The sequence below is a fragment of the Myodes glareolus genome, chromosome 27, assembly GCF_982192425.1.
Source record: "Myodes glareolus chromosome 27, mMyoGla1.1, whole genome shotgun sequence".
NCBI classification, from domain to species: domain Eukaryota; kingdom Metazoa; phylum Chordata; class Mammalia; order Rodentia; family Cricetidae; genus Myodes; species Myodes glareolus.
The window spans coordinates 33,987,827-34,011,330 of NC_142052.1; the positions used below are offsets into that span (position 1 = coordinate 33,987,827).

The 23,504-nt window shown below is 45.4% G+C and overlaps 1 protein-coding gene across 1 annotated transcript; it reads left to right on the forward strand.

Moving 5' to 3' along the window:
* Positions 1 to 285: 285 nt before the first annotated feature.
* Positions 286 to 22,930, forward strand: Wdr75 (WD repeat domain 75). Its single transcript, XM_048456006.3, has 21 exons — positions 286 to 434; positions 1,422 to 1,551; positions 4,638 to 4,703; positions 5,501 to 5,591; positions 7,655 to 7,779; positions 9,097 to 9,167; positions 10,354 to 10,473; positions 11,303 to 11,391; positions 13,726 to 13,884; positions 14,704 to 14,763; positions 14,850 to 14,965; positions 16,166 to 16,341; positions 17,367 to 17,524; positions 17,955 to 18,135; positions 18,912 to 19,006; positions 19,703 to 19,798; positions 20,364 to 20,533; positions 21,034 to 21,093; positions 21,802 to 21,948; positions 22,223 to 22,314; positions 22,607 to 22,930. The coding sequence occupies exons 1-21, from the start codon at positions 352 to 354 to the stop codon at positions 22,809 to 22,811; spliced, it is 2,490 nt and encodes an 829-aa protein (XP_048311963.3). The 5' UTR covers positions 286 to 351; the 3' UTR covers positions 22,812 to 22,930.
* The last annotated feature ends 574 nt before the right edge of the window (positions 22,931 to 23,504 follow it).

The window sequence follows — 23,504 nt, forward strand, 5'->3', positions numbered from 1 at the left end:
CTTTCTAAAATAAAAAATTAAATTAAATTAAAAAATGGCTCAGGCTGTCGCTCACAGAGACAGAAAGGGCGAGTTGAAGAGGCCGAAGACATAGCTCTTTGTATTAAATAGCCGTAGCAGTCTCTGGTAAGATTTAATTTCGTGCGCCGCTGTTCGGCTCCACCCTTTCTGCAAGCGGCTTTAATTTGACAGTGCCCAAACTAAAGATGGCGGCGCAGTCGCGACGCTGACCACACTGACCATAGAGTCCCGGAGCTAGAGAAGCCCGCGGCGGACTGCGGCAGGCTAGGCGACCCGGGAAGGAAGTCGGTAGTGCGGCCGGCGTTCGGCGGCTCCTGCGCCTGCGCGAAGATGGTGGAGGAGCGGGTCCGCGTGGTTCGCTGCGGCGGCAGCCTGCTGAACTTCAGGAGAGCTGTGTTCTCGGCGGACTCTAAGTATGTGGGGGGACTGGGCAGACAGGGCGTCGCGGGCCGGGGAGGGGACTGGAGGCCGAGTGCGAGCATGGGCTCCGTGTGTCCGGACCCGGGGATTCCGGGGCAGCCTGGCCTGGTTGCTACATGGGTGAGCCTGGGCTCCCCGGACCCTGCCTGCGGGGTGATCGGGGTGCAGGGGCTAGACCTCTAATGATTCCGCCGTCTCCCCTCGTCCCGGAGAACAACATTTCTATTGCCAACCTCTTTTCTTTTCTGGAACTTTACGTAAAAGCCGATGTTAGATCTGTAGGAGATAATCGGCCTCACACAGTTTGGGAGGAATGAAATGTCTGTAGGCACATACCTTTTGCAAAGTTGCCTAGCTCAGTGGCCTACTGCATGTCAGTTGGCATCCAGGCCGCTACCTTGTAGCATCTTGAAGAGATGCCTACTAGTAGTGAAAGCCTCTGGACAGCGATGCTTAGTGCTTTGGGAGCACAGAGGAGAGTCCGCCTGGTCCTTACTGCTTTGAGCCGTATGATAAGTTATACTATGAGTGTAATCGCTTGGGTTGGGAAGGAGCATCTGCTTTGTGGGAGGAAGTCACAGTTCCAAAAGGGTTTGAACAAAATCAGAGTTTCGCCGTTGAGCGGAGCCTTTAACTCATCTGCTGTCTCCGGTCAGCGTGGACCATTTTGGAGCATGGTGCCCACGCAGCCGGTGAACCACTGAAGAGGAAGGAGCTGGGTGTCAGTGTCTCCAGCCTTTCAGCAAGGGAGCCGCTCAGTTGTTTGTAGGGCGATTCTGTATCTGGCGCCTCGTGGTTTTCTGCGTTAATCGATGAGTCCATCTTCGATAGCCTCCTAAGTTTAACAACACATGCATTTGACTAGTTCTTAAGCTATTTTGAAAGATAGTTGCGTGTTGTTCTCTTTATAGTAGGCCCCAAAAAGATTATGCTCTCTGTGTAATATGTGGGACTTAGCTTTTCTCCTCTCTGTTTTCCAGGTATATCTTCTGTGTCTCCGGAGACTTCATTAAGGTGTATAGCAGTACCACCGAAGAGTGTGTGCACGTTCTACATGGGCACAAAAACCTGGTGTCAGGAATTCTCCTCAACCCCAACAACCATCTGCAGGTGCCAGTCTGGGATGGAACATGCTAGCATTGGTCTTACTGTTGACAAAAACAAACTAGGTTAAATTTTTAGGGCTGCTTTACAGATTATAGCCAGGGAAATAATCTCCTGGTTTCCCTAGTCAGGGGATTTTTCAATTATTCTTGGTGGAAAGAGAACCACTGGCTAGCACTACACTGCCTGTGTTCTACTCTGGGAACTCTTTCAGCCACATGATGCTAAGAGCTATTACTTGAGAAGGATGTTCTTGTTTGTCTGTGGTTCGGAAATATAGGTGCAGTTAAATGGGTTTCTTGATTAGGTACCTTCCCGGGTCCCCATATCACATTGGCATTGTGAATATCCAAACACAGGTCCATAAGTTTCAATTAAAAAAAAATTAAAATTATTTCAGTATTTTGCTCTTGCTATAACAAGTTCCTATTTTCTTTTTATTGATATTTATTGAGCTCTACATTTTTCTCTGCTCCCCTCCCTGCCTCTCCTCTCCCCCCTTCAATCCTCCTGCTATAACAAGTTCCTATTTTCTTTTTATTGATATTTATTGAGCTCTACATTTTTCTCTGCTCCCCTCCCTGCCTCTCCTCTCCCCCCTTCAACCCTCCCCCAAGGTCCCCATGCTCCCAATTTACTCAGGAGATCTTGTCTTTTTCTACTTTCTACTTCCCCTGTAGATTAGATCTATGTAAGTCTCTCTTAGTGTCCGCATTGTTGTCTAAGTTCTCTGGGATTGTGGTTTGTAGGCTGGCTTTCTTTGCTTTATGTTTAAAAACCACTTATGAGTGAGTACATGTGATAATTGCCTTTCTGTGTCTGGGTTACCTCACTCAAAATAATGTTTTCTAATTCCATCTGTTTTCCTGCAAAATTCAAGCTGTTGTTATTTATTCTGCTGTGGAGTACTCCATTGTGTAAATGGACCACGTTTTTCTTATCCATTCTTCGATCGAGGGGCATTTAGGTTGTTTCCAGGTTCTGGCTATGACAAACAAAGCTGCTATGAACATGGTTGAGCACATGTCCTTGTGGCACGATTGAGCATCCTTTGGATATATACCCAAAAGTGGTATTATTGGGCCTTGAGGAAGGTTGTTTCCTAATTTTCTGAGAAATTACCACACTGACATCAAAGGGATTGTACCAGCTTGCATTCCCACCAGCCAAGTTCCTTTTTTCTTTCTTTCTTCCTTTCTTTCTTTCTTTTCTTTTTTGGTTTGTTTGTTTGTTTGTTTGAGACAGGCTTTCTCTGTGTATCTCTGGCTGTCCTGGAACTCATTCTGTGGACCAGGGTGACCTTGAACTCACAGAGATCTGCCAGCCTCTGCCTCCCTGAGTGCTGGGATTAAAGGTGTGCACAGCCACCGCCTGGCTGAGTTCCCGTTTTCTGCATCAGTTAGCAGCATGGAGGCTGTAGCTGGGTTTAGACAAGATTTGTGTTGCTGCTGTGACCATGTCACACAGTGGGGCATAGAGCGACACTCCTGTTTTCTCTCCAAAGTTACGTGAGCTCCTCTTAAAAATCAGAGCCAAATAACTGTTTGGTGTGACCCAGGTATGTTTTTAAACCTGTCCTCTAAGAACTTGGCAAAATGAATTATAATAAGCATACTTTGAAGGCTTTTAATGAAAAAAAAGTGTTCTTCAGTTAAAATAAAAAATTTATTAAGTGTGTTATTAACCTTTGTCAAAAAATGTATATACATTGTATAAAAGTTTGTCTCAATAATAAAGTCAGACAAAGGTGTTTTTCTTTTTAAAAATACTTTATTAATTCTTTGAGAATTTGAGACATTACATTTTGGTCATATTCACCCCCTCCCCTGTCTCCTCCCAGATCTACCCTTCATCCCATATCCACCCCACTTTATTTTTTTAAAGAAAAGAAAATTCCAATTAATGCTGTCTATACTATCCATTGACGTATGTCCCACTTACCAAAGGCCATACAGATAAGGGCAGCTTGATCAGCAGACTGGGATGAGGTTGGGGGATAAAGAGTGTGTCAGCTGGAGAGGTCTCCATTGTTTTGACAGCATTTGTGCTTTTGGCTGTTTTACTAATCCACGTGTATGATTCTTAGATAACATAGCTGCCGTTAATTTTTTTAACCTAACATAATTATTTTGCCTGAATAGATAATACTGTCATTTTTTTAACCTAACATAATTATTTTGCCTGAATAGACAATACTGTCTTATCCAAATGCGTTTTATTTCAATCTCTGAATTCATTACCCAGTTCACTCTTTCGAATTGAAATTATTCATAAGCCTTATAACCGAGCTGTCTTTATCTACCAACACAAAATCTGTGTAGCCCTAGTAAAGCTAAGGTTACTTATCATAACCCCACATGTTATTAAGATCTGTGCTCACCGGGAAGGGTCTGCAGACCCTTGTCAACCTGTCTGTGGTTGTACAGCAACTGATGTCACCTTGGTGTTGCTGTAGAATCGGCACATAAGATTTCCTACTGTGTTTCTGAAAAGATTGGATTGGATTTTGAAAAAGAAAAAGAAAGGGTTATTTGGCTATATGAGGCACTTTTTGAGATACTTATTAGGTAAGATGAATGCCATGACCCCAATTTGAAAAAGGATTGGGTTTAGAGACAGCAGAACGAATTCTTGAGCGTTCCTCACTCCTGCATTTCCACATCCGAGCAGAAGCTTGACTCCCGCCCCCTTCGTCCCTGCCTAGGACTTGGAATTGCTAGATTGCTATAATTAGATTCTTTTGCAGAGACCCCTGGCTGGTCTCCTTCATCTCAGATACTCAGGGCAGAAGTATCTCAGACACTGGAGCTTTGGAATTTTGGGAATATTTGTTTTACTTTGCTGGCTCAACAGCCCCAAATCCCAAAGTTGAATCTGATACCTTTTGAGTATCATGCTGGGGGGCTCATGAAGCTTTGCACTTAAATTTTAAATAGGGATATTCAAATTTTAGAAGTTCCATTATCCCTTAAAGGCTATCGATGAGTAATGAGCAGCAAACAGAAAGCAGCCCTTTAGGCCTTTAGCTATTCATTGATAATTTTGGAATGCTATGTAATGTAATCTATTACATTACTATTTCACCCTTCTAGCTCTACTCTTGTTCCTTTGATGGCACGATTAAGCTGTGGGACTATCTTGATGGCATTTTGATAAAGGTATGTGTACTGTTCTTTAGTTTTCTTTTTCTCTAAGACTTAGTCGTAAAGGGACTTCCTGAACAAATTAGTAAAGCTACATTATTTAAAAAGATACCTAGTTCTGACTATATAAAAATTTGAAGAGCCTATCACAGAAAGAAGACGAATAAAAGCATTGAGAGAAAGTATTTTAAACACCAATAAGAAAAGACTAGTTAGACCAACAGGATGGGAAATAAATGACCACGGAAACTGAGGCTGTAGCTCAGTGGTGTGGAGTCTGTGGAAGGTGCTGGCTTCTCTCCCAGCATGCTCTGGGAAGGGGAGGAGGGGCAGGTGTAAGCTAGGGATTATACAAAACAGGAAAAGAAATGCCAGTTGCCATGGTGTGATGGTTCATCCCATTAATGTTAGAAGTGTAAATGTAAAACAAACAGTGATTCCCCACCCTCCCCCACCACACCAAAATACGCATTATAAAAGAAGAGCGGAATGAACACGGTTTAGAGAGAATTTATATGTGTAGTCAGTGGGAAGAGAACCAAAATACATATTGTGTGTGTGTGTGTGTGTGTGTGTGTGTGTCCGTCCATGCATATCCTCCTTAAATTGTTTATGGTGGAACAAACTCTTAAAATTATGGTAGGTTTAGTCAGTGAGACACTGCAACCATTGAGTCAGGAAGGTGTATTAAAGATTGTTCAGCAAGTAGTGCGCCTGGCCTCTGTAGACAGGCGCTGTCTTGTGGTAGGGAAACAGCAGGGAGAGCCTCACGTTGTACCACGGGGCATAGTGTGATCTGTGATCTCTTTCAGACGTTCACCGTTGGACCTAAACTCCACGCCCTCTTCATTCCTCCCCACGCTGAAGACTCCGTCTTCCTCACGATCCTTAAAGAAGATCCAGGTACAGCATAATCCACTTAACAGTCTCCGTGGGCGTCAGCTGGATCTTTACGGTTTCACAAAGCCATGCTACTCAGCGCTGCTTTTAATATCGAGCTAGCGGTTTTGAGTTGGCATTTAAATTTGTCATCTTTCCATCAGGGTGGAGGGTTCTGTTCTGAGGTCGTCAGTGAATAATAATTACCACATATGCATATGTATATTTCAGTTAATTAATAATGGAGTCGGAGCTCAGTGTAAGAGCCAAGCAAGAATTTGGCTTTTCTGCAGAATTTTAATATCATTCTTGATAAGTATCAGTGTCCTTTTATTTGTTGATCTGCAGTCATACCAAATACTATAGATATAAATTGATATTAAGAACCAGTGGCGTGTGGCTGAATTGTTATTCTGTCTGCTGTGATTGAAACGATCACATATCAACATTTCAGTAATGTCTACAATGTTGTCAGGAATTACAGATAATTATTCTCCATCATAGAATTTAATATAACGGAGTGTCTACATGGAGGTACCCAAGGAAAATTTCTAATGCTGGACTTCAAGAGTGCCACTCACTCCCTAAGATACAGTAGTACCAGAATTAAAAGTGCAAAGCAGCTTTGATATAGGTACTATAGGCTGCCAACTAGACTGCCCAAGATCTAATTCTTTAGTGTAAAACTATACAAGCCCATGAATCTCCTTAATATGAAAACTATTTTCGTTTTGTACTAAATGGTACAATTACATGTATACCAAAGAACTGCTTTAAATTGCTTATGGTTGAATATCAGTAACTTCTTGGTTTGTTTGCCAGTTTTATGCTTACTGTGAACATTGTAGCAGGCTACAGCTGGTTTACATACATACATGTACACGGATACACACATGGAGGCCATAGGTTGACCCCAGGTATCTTCCCGTGTCTCTCCATTTAATCTGTGAGAGACACCAGCTCTCTCTGCACCCGTCGCGCGCTGACTCAGTTAGTCTAGCTGCAGCAAGTCCCAGGATCCTCCTGGCCAGGCACCCTCCACTGCATGGCTTTTGTAATTGGTGCAAGGATCTAGCTTGGGCCTTCGTGCATCATGACAAGCACCACGGAGCCATATCCCTAACCACACATTTCAGGGAGCGCTCAGGTGGCTTTCTGACTTTTGGTTGCTTAGTTTGCCAGTGGTGTGTTCATTTTCAACCCCATTTTATTTATTTGTTTGTTTATTTTTTTGAGGGGGGGCAAGGTCATTATAGTCCTGGCTGCCCTGTGTGTATTCATTTTTCAGTCCCAATTCATTCATTCATTCATTCATTCATTCATTTGGCTTCTTGACACAGGGTCTTTATAGTCCTGGCTGTCCTGGAACTCGCCGTGTAGACCAGGCTGACCTCAGACTCAGCTGAAACCTTGCTGCCTTTCCTATTCTAGCTATTCTAGCTGAAACCTCCTCCTATTCTAGAGTGCTGGGATTAAAAGCAAGCGCCGTTGTAAACCTCAGCTCGGTACACATAAGATTTTCATTTCTGCAGTTATAGCCAGGAGTGGCGAGAAGGTGTGGATTCAGACTTTATTCAGATCCAGAGCTCAGGGACTAGAGAGATGGCTCAGCAGTTACGAGCCTTTGCTGCCCATGCAGAGGACCCGGACTTGGTTCCCTTACCCCCAGAGCAACTTACAGCCACCCATTGCTCTGCTCCCAGGACCCCTGTGAGCACTTTTATACAAGCAAGCAAACCTCATAGACATTAGGTAGGTAGGTAAAATATATATATATATATATATAAATGATGAGTTCAGCCAGACAGTGATCAAAGGCACACACTTGATCCCAGCACTCTAGAGGTAGGGGCAGGTGGATCTCTGAGTTTGAGGCCAGCCTGGTCTACCAAGCGAGTTCTGAGGCAGCCAGGGCTACACAGAGAAACCCTGTTTTGAAAAAAAAAAAAAAAAAATGAGGAATTAAACTTTTTGTTCAATATGACCTTAAGTTACAGTCTTGGCATTTGAGAGTACAGAGTAGCAGTTTTGTATGATTCAGTGTGCTTGCTTTAGAGAAACTCTCACAAATGGCTCCCTTTGGCTAGACGTATTTCAGCTGGTGTCCGTGAAACTGCCCAAGTCATCAAGCCAGAACGTGGAAGCTAGGGAGCGAACCTTCGTTTTGGATTATGTAAACCGGTCACCCAAGTGCATTGACTTCGGAAATGAGGTACGTTTCTTCTGTTAGTTTCTGCATATATTTAAAATCTGTTCCCTGTAAGTTTTCCCCCAACACTGGTGATCCGGTACAATGCTATATTTTTGTTGGTAACTAAAGCTCTATGACATTGTTTTAACAAGTATTCTGGTTATGGTCTATATTCTTTTAGAACCATCCTTGTGTTATCTATTCTGCCCTTTGTTCTTTTATAACTTTCCCCCAAATAACAATGTCTGGTATTTTTACTCTTTTTTGCCTGTTTCATATAAAAACCACTAATATTGTCCCGTTTTTAAGAAAAGAAAAAGAAATTGTTCCTTTTTAGGCTATGTCTCTTTAGACAATATGGACTCTGTATCTATAATTGACATACCCATTATAGAAAATTCAGGTATTACAGAAAAATATGAGGAAAGAACATCTTCAGTCTCACCAGTGATAATGTTTAAAGACTTTTCTAGACTTTTTTTAACACATAGAAGATGACAGTTCCCAAAGGAAATAAGATCAGAAATATTTTTCTCTTTTCAGTTGAATATTGCACCCTGCATGTTTTTGACAGGTACTCGATGATATTTGTACCATTATCTAGCTAATAAGTTATCTAATAAGTTATGTTAATAACTTATTATTTTAAAATAAAATGCCACCAAAGATCTATTACGTCAGCCTTGGGGTTTGTAGGATTCCTTTCTCTTTCTCCTGGGCGGGGTTAGCGAAGATGGCTTCATCATGGTAGGTCAGTATTCAGTGTTGCTGGTCATCAGTTAGAGTCCGCCTCACCTCTGCTGCAGTTGCCAAAGGTGTCAGGATGAAATCAGCGTTAGACTACCTGGCCCTAGATTAGAGCATGACCGTAAATGAGTGTGTGTGAGAGTGACGGATGTTCCCATAGCTCTGAAACACGAACTGACGACCAGAGCCCGCCAGCCAGACAACAGACTTCTGGTGCGCTTACTCAGCTGAGTGCACCTCCGCCAACATACGGTAAACTAAGCTGTGATGATAAAAATGGCCGTTGCTGGTGAGAGTTGGGACATTGACAGACAGGGAAGGGACATTCAGGGTGAAGGAAATGTTTCTAGGTCTTGGTTGTGGCAGCAGCTGTGGACAGACTCAAACATGGCGTGGTATCATATGTATGCCTAGTGGGAAAAAAATGTAAGTCACTGCAATTAAAGCTGGAGAGTGTCATAGAATTTAGGGCTTGCTTCCTCTTGATTGTAAAGGTAAGACAGCCCTTTCCGTGGGAAGTCTAGCATGTCATTTTGCAGCGGTGTGGTCTCAGAGCTTTCCTCCTAACACTGCCTTCTGCTTCAATCACAGGGAGACTATATCGCTGCGGTGCGGGACTTCTACTTATCCATTTACTTTCTCAAAAAGAAAAAAACATGCAAGTAAGGCTTCCCTTTTACTAACTTGGTTGTATTTGCCTGAGCCCTTGTTACGGTGTGGTACAAACCTGTTTCCTGGGTCTTATTTCTAGAAGTGGGAACCCACAGTGTAGGTGGGGATCCTAGCTCGGGGTCTCCTCCATCCCAGCCCCCATATATGTCATGCACCAAGTGTGGACTTGGTGTAAAAATGGATTTAGATTGACAAGGCCTGGCCTGATGGTTCTCGTTGGCCGTAGGAACCGAAATAGGCATGAGGTTACTGGGGCTTTGTTGCAGTTTGCTTCCTGTTGCTGAGAAGGACACCTTTACCAAAAGCAGCCGGGGAGGAAAGGGCGAGTCCAACTAGCATCTTGATCTCACAGTACGTCGTAAAGAGCAGTTAGAGCAGAAACTCAAGGGGGGAGATAAAGCAGAGGCCGAGAATGTTGTTTATCGTTGTTCTCTGTGGCTCCCCAGCTTGCTTTTTATACCTCCCAGGCCTGCTTGCCCAGTGGTAGCATCACTCCTAGAGGGCTAGGCCCTCCCACATCAATGTCAATCAAGAAAATCCCCACACGGTTACCGACAGGCCAATCGGAGGCATTGTCTCAGTTGAGGTTTCTTCTTGCTGGGTGATCCTAGCTTGTGTCAGGGTGACAAGGGAAAAAAAAATCACAGCATGGTCTTAAACTATTTAGCAATTTCAGACACCATGTACTTCAAATTAATATGTTGAAGTAGAGACAATGTCTCACTGAGTTGTAAGGATGAATAAGATCCGTGTTTAGAGGCTGCGGTGCCAGCTGAGTGTTGTGTAGACGGTGTCTGTCGGCCACGGGCATCTTCCCAGCCTCCCTTCTAAGATCCTCCCGTCTTCACAAGTGAGCCCACATAGACAGAGCAAACTATTGATTTCTCTATCGTGGCCCTTTAGGACACAAAGTCGGTTGTTGCAGTTAGGACTTAATAAGCATGGCCGTAAGCTTAATGCTGAAAGTTTGGTGCAGAGAGAAAATTGAATAAGCTGTCCCCAGGCCAGGAAAAGGTCCTAAAAGGACTGTCCTCATGACTTACCTTAGTAGCTTCCATTGGCCAGTTCTTGGGATGAGGTACGAGTCACATGAAGTTTGTGCTGTTTTTTGATAGATGTCAGCCAAACAGAATGCTTGGTTCAGAACCCAAGGAAAGTTGTTTCTCTTTCTCCTAGCTTTACGTTACCATCCACCAAAAATAAGAAGAACGCTAGGAACAGGTTCACCTGTGTCGCCTGCCACCCAAAGGAAGACTGCATCGCATCTGGCCACATGGATGGCAAGATCCGCCTTTGGTCAGTGAGCTCGGGGAAACATGGGGTCCCTTGCACTCTGCCTCCCCCTCGCCCTGTAGAGCAGCACTGCCCCTGGGTTCGAGAGAAGGAAGTGTGAGCATCACAGCTGCGGAGGACCAGGCTGTGCTGCCTGCCGCGCTCTCCCTTCATAGGTCCCGGAAGACACCTCACCCTAAGCTTCTGGAGAAAGGAAGCACTCTCTGTCACCTGGAACCATCTTAGGCTCTCAGCCTTTGAACTAAAACAGAACAGTGTGACATTGCGCGCGCCTACTGGGTGGTGTGGTATCATAACAACCTACCTGTAGAGGGGGTTGTGGTTAGGAATAACAAACGGTTTCCCAATACTGAAGCCAGAATGCTGGAGATGGCGATTTGTTTTATTTAGCATGCCATCATTTCCTATCTTGCATCTGAGGTCAAGTTACGAGTTTTGTTTCCTCAGCCCTAAGTGAATGTCTCCATCAAAGAGCTTTGCTCGTGGCTCAGGGAACCCCTTGGAAGAGGAGGCAGAAAGAGTGTCCTTTGCCTATGTAGTACGGGTTCAAGTTCAGTGTTTCTATGGGATTCCTGAGCACAGACGAGTGGGTCTCTGTTCCTGTGCTTTCTCTTAGTTTTGTTTTTTTTTTTAATCCAATTCTGATGTGTTAATTTTTGTTTTACTCTAATTTATTTCATTGCTCTCTCAGAAGCCTGTTGGTTTTCCCATCAGAGACGGAAAGGGCGTAGGTCTAGACGGGAGGGGCGGGGAGGAGTGAGGGAGAAGAAGCCAGAATCAGGGTATATTATAAGAGGAAAAGCAATGTTAAAAAGTACTTTTTCTGCAACAGGAGGAATTTTCATGATGAAAAGCAGTACACATACACGTGTTTGCATTGGCACCACGATATGGTAATGGATTTGGCTTTTACGGTGTCAGGTAAGGCCACTTGGATAATTAAAAGGATGTTTAGAAGTGTCTGAATCAAATGTTGGGATTCACAACGTTTATAGTTTAAGATTTAAAATTGTTTGAGGCACCAGGTATGGTATACAGCTGTAATTCCGTTTCTAGGGAGCCCATGGCAGGAGGATCACCATGAGTTCAAGGCCTGCCTAAGCTCTGTAGAGAGACCCTGTCACAAACAACACGTTATGGGAGTCAAGTTGTGAACACTTGTTTTTTCCCCCAAGACAGGGTTTCTCTGTAACTCCCTTGGAGCCTGTCCTAGAACTCACTCTGTAGACCAGGCTGGCCTTGAACTCACAGCCGCCTCCCTCTGCCTCCTGAGTGCTGGATTAAAAGCGTGCACCACCACCGCCCGGCTAGGAACACTATTTTTATGACTCTTTGTTGTGCTTTGCCTGCCACGATAGCATGTAGTTTAACTCTCCAGATTCTAGAGTGTACATGTGTGCTCATCTCTCCTGACACGGAAAACCCGTGTAAAGTCTAGGCCAGCTTTAGAGTAGAGTTTAGTCCGTAACTCTGCTGCCGTCTATCAAATGCAGATAGCTGCCCGTGTTTTCCATCATCTGTCTTCACCCCTGTGAAGTGTGTTGTAGATTGTCCTTTCACGGATGAAGGACGTGAGGAGCTGAGGCAGTGGCTAGTTAGCATACAGTCTGGTGGTTAGTAAGAATTTGGGCCTGGGTGTAACTTAGAAGCCATGTTTTAATTGATGGACAGACTGACTGAGTGTTCCCTATTTTATTGTTTTGGTTGTGAGCCTACCCTTGACGACCATGCCATCTCTCCAGCCCAGGTATTCCCTCCTTTAGATCTAGACCCTGGTGGCTGTGAGGCAGACATGGGAAGTGCATGGCCTCTTTTACTGTTAGTGCCCACACACCCGTGTGACAAAATCATTGTCAGTCATGTCTGAATTCTGACAGGACGCCAGGGTAGACCGCGTGCCTGCCAACAGGACAGGAAAGTGGGCTTGTTCTTCTCCTGTTCCTCCTGGAAACTGACCGGACAGGTCTGATGGTTAGTAAATAGAATTTGGGCAGGTCTTAGATGCCCGTGTGCTCTGGATACTGCAGGTGAACTTAGGGCTAGCTCCTCAGAGCCAGGAGCTAGACTCAGTCTGCTGAAGCTTTGGACTGGTGTCTGCTGAGTACCATTGTGACATAAGGGTCGAGACAAAAGAGAAGGAAGGGGAGCTAACCCTACAGGTGAAGAAATGTGGGCTCTTCACTCACCTTTACCCTCCTTTCCTCGTACCTCCAGAAATACAACTCAATACTATGTGGTTTTGGTGTGCTGGTATACGCGTCCATGTGTGTGTGCATTTCATGAAATGTCTTGGTTCTCCCCTGATCTAACCTGCCCTTCCTTCTCATCTCCCTACTGTGGTCTCTGCCCATCTCAGGGCCAGGAATGGTCATAAACATACAGTAGGATACACTGTGACCATCATGTGACTAAATCCTGTCTTACCTCCTCCCAAAGTTGCTGACAATATTCTTCATTTGGGCTGAGCGCGGTTAGTTCATATTATCGAGCCTGAGTTTTGGTGCGTGATAGTAATAAATTGCGTTCTTCAGTGTGCCGGCTTCATTTCTCTTGGGTGTATACCCAGAGCAAGCTTGCCAAGTACAGTCTAGACTTTGTTTTCTGTAACGACCATGCAAGAATTCAGAATTCCTTTTCTCCACATTCCGGTGCAGTAAGGCACCGCCTCATTCTGACTGTTTGCATTTCTGATAGTTACTGATGTGGAGGATGTTTTCATACCCCTGTTGGGCTTCTGTGTATCTTCTGGGAAATGTCCATATTAAAGGGTTTTCTTTTGGTCCATTCTTCAGTTGTATTATTTATGCGTTTTAACTATTTGAGTTATTTATACCCTATAAATCTCAATTCCTTATTAGATGTTTGACCGACAGACATTTTATCTGTAGGTCATCTTTGCTCTGTTTCCTCTGTTGCACAATAGTGTGGCTGTCACTATTACTATTGTAACGATAAAAAAAAGAGCTTGATTATTTCATCACAAGGAATCGATAATGCCCACGGTGCCAGATGTTCAAATGACATGATTTGAGTATTACACTCTATATGTGCGCAAGCATCATGTTGTACCATGTATATCTGCTCAGCTATGTCAATTAAAAATAAAATTAAAATAAGACAAGATAATCAATGAAAGCAGTTAAAATGGTAGGAGGGCACGTTTGTAAACTTCCAAAGAAATCCCCTAAAGGCTGATTCTGTTTGCCTCTGTTTTGTTTCCCTCCAAACTCTGCCCGTGTGTCCTCGGCTGTGAAGGCAGCAGTCTGCTGAGCGGCGGGCGCGAGTGTGTGCTGGTCGAGTGGCGGGACGGAGCCGAGAAGAACAAGGAGTTCCTGCCTCGCCTGGGCTCCACGATTGAGCACATCTCCGTCTCCCCTGCCGGAGATTTGTTCTGCACTTCTCACTCTGACAACAGTAAGTCTGAGTCTCGGTGCGAGGAGGCAATGCATTAGACAGCAGCCTCTGGACGGGAAACAGGGACCTAGAACAGGAAGAGGCTTACTAATACATGGCTTTTTCCTCCACCCCCCCTTAACCTCACATGTCACCAGATCCATCATTTTCAAAATTGTTTTCATGAAGACATAAGGCTAAATGTGTTCGTTTATTGCTATGGCAGTTATATTTTCAAAAACTTCTAAAATGGAAGGCGTGTTTGAAGTGGGCTTTCCTGCTCCCACGAGTAATGGCATTGTCGTGAGGGCTCTGAGCATCTTTCGTCACAGCTCTAGGGGGTGAGGGAGCATGGAGGTGTACGATGGGAGGAGAGGCATGGCTCTTCTTCCCGTGCCTTCCCAGCTAGACCAGTCTGTACGCCATGATTTGTCCTTGAGCGCAGTCTGTAAAAGCGGGTAGTAGATGCCCTCCTCTTACAGAACCCTGCTCAGTTCCCAGCACCCCCATCAGGCCCACAACCACCTGGAACTCCAGGTTGGGGATACCCAGCGTTCTCACCGAGCATCTTAGAGCACTTGCACCTGCCCCTCAACACACAGAACACACAGACTTTGAAAGAAAAGGTTAATGACTTTGCCAGAAACTTCTATCCCCGTCCCTAATGTTCAACTAACTTGTAAAATTTAGTTCTGGTTTTCTAGTAACACGGATGTAGTTGAACTTACTGGATTGTCTTGTGTTCTGGCATATTTCAAAGTCACATAAACACGGGTGGGTCCTCTTCACCTTGGTACTCTTACCTATTTGTGTTAATGATTTGTCTCCCTGCTTTAACAGAGATAACCGTTATTCAACGAAACCTCGACGCATGTGCAGTAATCCAAGGCCTAGTGAAAGGTACTGCGGACTGTCGGGGATGCGGGATTGCCCTGACAAGCAGCCGCTGCCCACACGTGAATCACCCACCGTCTCCTCTCTTGCAGATAGGAGCATATCCACTGGCTTGATGGTCGACCCGAAAACCAAGGCCTTAGTTTTGAATGGGAAGCCTGGCCACCTGCAGTTTTACTCCCTCCAGGGTGACAAGCAGTTGTATAATGTAAGGTTTTGATCTGTAAGCTAAGTTTTAAAATGAGGGTTAGGTCTTCACATTGCTGCTGGAGCCTTGGGTTCTTGGGAACGCCGATGTTGATCCTATGCGTTTGTATTTGCACGTGGCTGATAGTGTCTGTGATTGCTCTAGTGCCGTCGTTGCTGCCCACGCGTGAGCTTTCAGTCGCGGTGGTAGGGCATTAGCCTGTGTGGATCGACATACAAATCGTGTCTGCTGTGTGGGGAACTGTCATTCGCATGCTGGAGTTAAAGTTTAGTGCAGATTAAACAGGAATACTTGGGTCCTGAAAAGGCACAATCCCACCTTTTCCGTGCGCCTGCCCTGGTCTTCTTATGTTAGTGCTGCAGTAACTGGCTCTCTTTTCCCTTTCCATATCTTACAAACTTAAAGAAACGTTAATAGCCCCGCATCTTCTGAAACGGCAGTTACTACACTTAATACAGTTTGAGCATCCCCAGTCTCAAGATCCAAAGTCTTTTAGTTTGTTTGGTTGCTCGGTTTTTGTTTTTCAAGACAGTTTTCTCTCTTTAGCTGTCCTGGAACTCACTCTGTGCACCAGGCTGACCTTGAACCCAAAGGTCCACCTGCCTCTGCCTCCTGGGTACTGGGGTTAAAGGCATGGGTCACCATGTCTGGCCAAAATCCAGACTCTTAAATGTTCTCAGATCTAAAATTTCTGAGTACCTTCTGATGCTACAAGAGGAAAATCCTATGCCTGACTTCATGTGAAGTTATACCACAGCATGATGCTGAAACTTTATATAAAATTACCCCCAGGCTGGCAATAGATTTAAGTGCACATAAAACATAAATGGATTTTATGTGTAGACTTGGGTCCTAGCCCCCAGATACCTCCTGTGACTATGTAAACATCCTAACCGTCGAATACATCTGAGACCATTTGGATCTACTATTCAGATCAGCTGTTCAAACAAGGGCTCCCTAACAAAAAGCAACCACTTCGTTATCTTAGCAAACACTAGACAACCCATTGTAAGGGATTAAAAGATCCGTCATAAATGAAAAGGCTTAGCCTACTTCGACCGTCGTTCTTTTTTTTTTATTTTGTTCCTCTCTTAAAGCGATAGAGAATTTAATTTAGCCTTGAAGTTTTCTTGGAAAAAATATGGCCATAAATTAAAGGCACTTGTATTAATAGCATCTCATCCTCTCTGACCTCGTCAGTTAGATATCATCCAGCAAGAGTACATCAATGATGACGGGCTGATCCAGATTGAACTGAAGAAGGCCGCCTTTAGCCACTCGGGCACTTGGCTGGCCACAGTCGAACAACGGCAAGAAAACCCATCTGAGCTGGAAATGCAAATGAAGCTGTGGGTTTACAGCAAGAAGACGCAAGGGTAATCCTACTGTGTGGCCTCACTTGATTCTTGTCCCACAGTTAAAGCCGTTGGTCTTTCTGGTCCATTTTGACACATAGGGATGGGGTTGGGACATTATTCTAACAGTAAAGCTTTGTTTAGCTTTCCGTTTTGAGAAAGTGTTCGTGTAAAGTAGGCCTTGTGTCATCCCAGAAATGATGAAACGTGAGAAAGAATTGTAGCCCCACAACACAGTACACAATTCTAGGCAAATCCAGAATTTGAACCCAAATGTGCCTCAGTGTCTCTCAGAGTTGAGTATAGACGTGTTGTTATAGACATGAGTCATTTGTTTAAGTAAATAATCCCCGCTGGTTTGCTCGTTGGGCCTTTGTGTGCCAGACACGAGATCTCTCTCTGTGTAGCCCTGGCTGTTCTAGAACTTGCTCCGTAGAGCAGACTGGTTCAAACTCAGATTTGCCTGTGTCTGCCTCCCGAGGGCTGGGAGTCGTGGCACACACCACCACAGCCGGCTTGGGAAGTTTCTAAAGAATGCGGCCACCTGAGCCTGTGCCGCACTTATCACGCATGAGGAAAGAGGCCCAAGCGTTAAGTGATTGTCCTTCCTAGTCCCCTCTCTTCGCACTGAGGCGCCTGATACGCCGTTCTGCTGCTCTCTCGGGACACACAGCAGTGCTGGGACTGATGCCGTATTTTCACCTTATAAACCTAAGTGGAGCCTCTCAAGGCCGTTCTTTCCTTCGGGTGTCTGTCTTTAGAAGCAGACCTCTACGTTCTTTGTAACCAGCCTGCAGAGACCTTCAGCGTGGCTTGCTGTGCATTTGGCTCATTTTTGCCAGTGAGCTGTCCGCTGGATATAATGATCAGCGTTTGAGTCACCCCGGACGCACGTGATGCTAGAACCTGCCCTGTGATTGTTTGACCTGAGTGTGTCGGTGACAATCTTATCACCCTCCCATGTTAAAGATACCATCGCGCTTTGCACGGAATATTAGCCTCCCGTATCTTTTCTGAGAGTAAACGTGTGGTTTTCCTTCTGCTAGGTTCTCTCTTAACACCAAGATCGCCATGCCACATGACGACCACATCACAGCTCTCTGTTTCAATAACGCAGAAAACTACGAAAGACCCATGCTGGTCACAGCCAGCAGAGATGGCCACTTCAAAGTGTGGGTGTTAGCCGATGACTCCGACATATACAGTAAGTTAGCACGTAGATGGTGCTGGGAAGTCTCCGTTGGAAGAAGTGATGTCTTTGTACGTTGTTAATGTCCTCTTTGAGAAGGGGTTCTCTGCCTTGTTACGTTCTATAAACTGCTGCTTAATTTCAGCAGATTTTTTTTTTCATGTTAATTTTTTTTTTCGTGTTAAATTTCTGCGTACGCTTTCACCAGAGTCTGTGCCTTTGGGCAGCTGAAGGGGCTCTCGCTGCTGGACCTTTCTTTTCTCCACTAGGGGGCGGTCAAGGTCTCCAGGAAGGGGAAGATACCAGAACAGCACTTTTAAACTTCTCAGTGTGGGGAATCTGGTTTTTGGTTTTATTTTGCTTTCTTTGTTTAGCTCTTATAACGTGTCTGTAATGCTATTTATTAATATTTGTGACGTTGTTGTTGTGACCTGTTTCTCCACAGAAAAAGCCATTGGCTGGACTTGTGACTTTGTGGGCAGTTATCACAAGTACCAAGCAACCAACTGCTGTTTCTCTGAAGACAGCTCCTTGCTAGCAGTTAGCTTCGAAGAAATAGTTACAGTATGGGATTCAGAAACGTGGGAACTAAAGTGTACGTTTTGCCAACGAGCTGGGAAAATAAGGTGGGTAAATTAGTTTGAATTGCTACCAAAGTCTGTGTATCTTTGTAATTTAAGTAAGTCTTTAAACTTCGGTAATGATGTATGCGTTCCCCAATAGAAGCAGTCTTATGCTGGGGAGTAAGGGTAAGCTAATACAAGCGTTCGAGAACTGAGACTCGTGCGCGCATAAGCAGTTTATAAGCATTCTTAAGCCAGGATCGACGACATTGAACGACCATATCCAGTTCTGTTCAGAACAGTAAACAATTGAATGGAGGTCCTGGGAAGCAATTAGGCTGTGCTAACCTCTGTGCTCCCGTAGAGCACAATGGAATGCTCAATCCGTTACTGCTGGTACCCAGACCTGAGCACGGTGCTGACAGGTGACTGATTCCATCTCATCTCCAATATATCGAATTTTAAATTTACTTTGTAAAACTTTCTTTAAAAATTTGAGTACAGATTTTCTCCTGTAGGTAAAGACCGTAAGGTTTTGTTAATTGTCATCACACATTTTCCATAAGTTGCTCTGTGTTGTGTGGCGATTGTTACTTGACGCAGCACGTAAGAGTCGGTCACCAAAGTTCCCTAAAGAACTACAAGTACCTAAACACCCCTTGTGTTGCCTTAGCCCCTGTTCCATTGCCGCCAGAACAGTTAGGAGCACAGAAGGGAAAGCCGTGCCTGCTCCTGATCTACGCTGAATAGGACTGAGCCCAGGGCTCACAGCCCGCCGCTCTGTGTAAGTAAATGTGCTGGCACTGCCCACCGCTCACCCTGGCGTGCTTCTGACCTAGGCACCTGTGCTTTGGAAGATTGACGTGCTCTAAGTTCCTTCTCGGCACGACTGAGAACGCCATCCTGTGCTGCTGGAACCTGCTCAGCTGTTCATGTAAGCTGTGTGTATGCTGAGGTGACGGCCTGTGGGCGGGGAGAGTAGCTGCTCTTTACTCTGGGGCGGCCTAGGAGAGCGCATGGGGTGCTGCGCTTAGGCGCTGGCGTTTCAGGACGTAAGGGTCCTGTGGCTGTGTCCTTCCCATAATAATATGTACGTAATCTTTCACTTGACCGAAAGTTTCGGATCAGTGGGCTGGTAGTAGGTTACGTATTGTAAACAATGAGACCCTTGTGCCCAGTGTGCCCCGGGTGCAGGCCTCCACCTTCATCTTCTGAGTTGAGCAACGCTCTGTTGATGGTAGGATCCCGGGCAGTGTAAGATCTGAAAGCAATCTCTTCCGGAACTCCTAGAAAATGAGGCTTTGCTGGCCTTTGACTGATTTGCGTGATGTGGTCTGTACCAAATGTGTGTGAGAGCAGAACAGCCGCATCCCTGGATCTGAATGAGCCTTGCTTGGTGACAGTGTGCGGAAGGACCTGAAGTTCTTTCTGTAGCCCTGCTGTCTGCTGCACACTTCACCAAACCCTCCTCAGAGGATGGCAGTGTGAGTCTGTTGTTAGGGAGAGCTTAAACTCCTTCCATAGAATAGTGGCGTGCTAGACTGTGCCGGGAAGGATGAAGAGGACCCATCGTAAAGTCAGAAAGAGCTCCTGACCAACCTGTTCTCAGATGTGTTTCCTCTTCCCACAGTGCAGTGGAGCGCGAAATTAAATGTTAGCGTTTTGGAAGCTGACCCGTACTCAGACCATGTTGCCGCGGTTATGCAGTCTGCAGCGGGCTCAGACTGTAAGTACTCACCACGCTCTGATGGCATCAGGCCTGTTTCCGAGTGTTCTTTCTAGTGTCTTCCCTATAAGCTGAAGCACTTGCGCTGTGGATCAGAAACCTGTCTACAGCTCCTCCTTTCCTGCCAGACACCTATAGCGTGTGCTTTCATGCTTAGTGCTAGAGTGTTCTCGTACATCACTGATTTTCCACGGGCCAGCTCCCACTCAGCCTTCACAGTCTCCTTTAGATGTCTGCCTGGGCTTCGTCTGCTTCTGAGACAATGTCTGCATCTCTTTCCTGATCCTTAAGACAAACGCTTGGACGGTATTCTGGTGTCTCTTCTTCCTATGCCCCTGGTCTCTGGAACAGAATTCCTTTTCTCTTTCGGATTCCAGTCCTCATTCTGTCCCTGTTTGGTGCACACAGTAGGCGCTCGGTAGATTCAGCAGAAACAACAGCAGATTTGAAACAGTCCGAAGAGGGCTCTTACCTGGAGGGCTGGGTACAGGCTGAGTGTGAGCCTGCAGGCTGAGGGAGAGGCAACCTCCACAGGCCAAGTGCCATCTTCCTCTGTTCCCCTCAGTGTTCGTCTTTAAACCCAGCGAGCCCAGGCCGCTGTACGTCCAGAGGACCATCTCCAGAGAGGAAGTGCAGTGGGGCGTGTTCGTGCCGCGCGACGTCCCGGAGTCCTTCACCTCAGAAGCTCACCAGTGGCTGAACAGGTCCCAGTTTTACTTCCTAACGCAGTCGCAGGTAATTAACTCCCTCGGAGCGTGACCAGTTTATGGACATAACTTTAGAAAGTTGGTTACTAGGTAGAACTATGGCTTTACAGAGTTATTTCCCAAATGGAGTCGTCAGGTAAACGTCAGCCCAGCGGTGCTGTGAACGTGGTTGTCTTAGCGCGTTACCCCCACATCCGCAAGGCCGTCTGTTAACTCTGACCCCAGCAAAGCCCCAAGCACCAGAACCATTTTAAGTTGTGTTTATTAACATTTTCCCTAATTTTATAGCTTGATTTGCTATTGAAGAAACTGGTGGCCATTATTTTATTACCAGGTCTTACATGTCTCAAAAAACATAGTCTTGAGACTCAAAGTCTTGTAACTCTCACAGGACCTTTCAAGCAACTTTAAATCTTTCCTAGCTTTTCTGTGAGCAGATGTATATATCAAAATGGAAATTTGATATTTCCCTTGTGTCATCTCATTTAATGTTGTTCATATGCTCCATTAATTGACCTGTCGTTTCAGTGTTTGTTAACCTTCAGTACGAAGTCTCCGGAAGAGAAACTCACACCAACAAGCAAACAGGTAGGCATTTGCCGCTGTCTGCGCGCACTATGCTGTCTTCCTAAAGAAAGCCGGCTTTTAGAATTCCGCTCGGATGAAAGGGGTTAGCTGGGCTGTAGGAAAGAATTGTAGAGTGCGTGTCTGTAAGCTGATACTCTAGCATTTATGCAAATTAACTTAATTCTTTCAGAATCTTCAGACACATAAGTATTCTTTCAAGTCATGAAAAGCTTTTCACAAGCCTGTGCATTTCTTCAGTCTGGACTAATTGTTCTGTGAATCTGCTACACAGTGGTCATCTAGGACCTGCGTTCACCCAGGGATTCGTTTCCCTCAGGACACTGGATCCCAAAGAACTGCTCTGTCTTTGGTCACCTCTTCACTTTGGTGTTCTGAGAATATTGCTTTCTTGGCTCTACTAAGATGCTCTCCTTCCAGCATGTCATGTGGCCTCTCACCCTTCCTCTGCCCCTGTGAGCGCGTGCCCGCTGTGGTCTTTCTAAGCCCCAGCAAGGCCGCCATGGTTCTCCCCTCGGCATCTGTGGTTGGCTTTCCCATGTAGAAAGTGGGACCCTAGGCATCATTTGCTTTTCTTTGATGGGAGAATAACTCCGAGTGATCTCTGCCCCTTCACCAGAGCCACCTACAGTTCAGTGGCACTTACCTGTTAAGTCAAAGAAGTTCCACCTTTCCATTGAAATAATGTCTTTTTCTCTTCTCTCCGCGCAGCTGCTGGCAGAAGAAAGTCTGCCGACGACCCCGTTTTCTCTTATATTGGGAAAACACAGGCAGCAGCAGGATGCGAGGTCCAGTGAGACTTCAGAGAACGAGCTGGTACAACTCCCCTTAACGGAGAACATCCCTGCCATTAATGAGGTGAGTAAGGAGTCCAGCAGATGCAGGGGCCCCTGAAACTGCATGCTCTGCCTCCAGGAGCATGGGATTCATCCTTGTCCCGCAGTGCGGGGATTCCCTCCTGGACCTGGGTTGCTCAGTGTGGGCAGCTGGAAGGCCTGCCTCCTTTGACCTCGTTATTCCCCGGGAAGCCTTTTGTGTTCAGCTTAGCATTTAGAATAAGGGGATTAGGAAGGGAAGTAGCCCTGTGCCGAAGGAGGATCTTTTACCAAGTCTGTCTCTCTGCTACCTCTAGCTACTCCACACCCCGGCCCACGTGCTGCCGTCGGCTTCTTTCCTGTGTTCTCTGTTTGTGAACTCGCTGCTGCTGTCTAAAGAGACCAAAAGGTAAGAGTTCCAGATGGTTCTTCTTCGGTGTCATTCGAGAACGTCGTCCACTTTGAAATGCAGCTGATGACATAGATTATTAAGTACAGTTATCTGTAACTAACTGGGGGAGATGTGTTGTGCATGGTTAGAGATGTGCTAAGAATCACACCTTCTCTAAGTCCACCTGCCCCTTATGGCCATGCTCCGTAAAGACTCATCGCGGGGTCATCTTTTCTGTGTGGTATGTCAATGTGCGTCCTACTTCCGAAATGTCTAACGGTGTTCATATTTTATTCTGTTGTCGTCGAAGTGCGGAAGAAGTTCCCGATGAAGTAGATATGGAAGAGAACAAAGACAGCGACGATTCAGACGAAGAAAACGATGTTACCGAAAAAGCCCAGGAAACGCATAACACGGATCTGAGGGACGATGTTATACATCAGCTGTCGAAATATGAAGAGAAAGAGCTGAGAAAGTTCAGAAAAGTAGACTACAGCTGGCTAGCAGCTCTGTAGGCCGAGGCTGTGGACAATACAAAGACATGATGTACTTAGGTTTTACCCTCTGTTAATACTCAAACTTCTAAAGTTATTTTATTTTTAAGACAAAATATTAAAAGTCTTTTGTTTGTGTATTTGCTTATTTAGAGTCTTGATAAGTAGCTTAGGCTAACCTTGAACTTGAGACTCCTCTCTCAGCGCCCCAAGTCAGTAGTAGGTTTATAGACCTGCTATCTCTGGTCGGGTCAGGTTTGTTTGTGTTTAGGTTTTTTTACTTCATGTGTATGAATGTTTTCCTCGCATGTATGTATACCACTGGCTTCCCTGGTGCCTACCAAAATCAACTGAGGGCACCAGGCCCCTGGAGCTAGTTACCCATGATGATGAGCCGGCATGAGGGTCCTCGGAAGAGCAGCAAGTACTCTGAAGTCACCGAGCAAACTCGCCAACCACCTGGCCAGGCTTTCTAGAACACTCTTAGTGTAAAGTACAGCTCTCTTGGTGTCGGGCCTTGCAATTGTGGCGTCTATGCATTTATCACCCTAGGTTTCTGTTTTGAATCAAGGAGGAACCTTTCTTTCCTGGTGGCATTGTTTCTAGGTGATGTGACGGAGCTGACTGTACTTTACACACGAACTTCAAGTTAACTTGAAGACAGGAAATTCAAAAGTCAAGAGGCTTTGTCACTGTTACTTTTAAATTTGACAG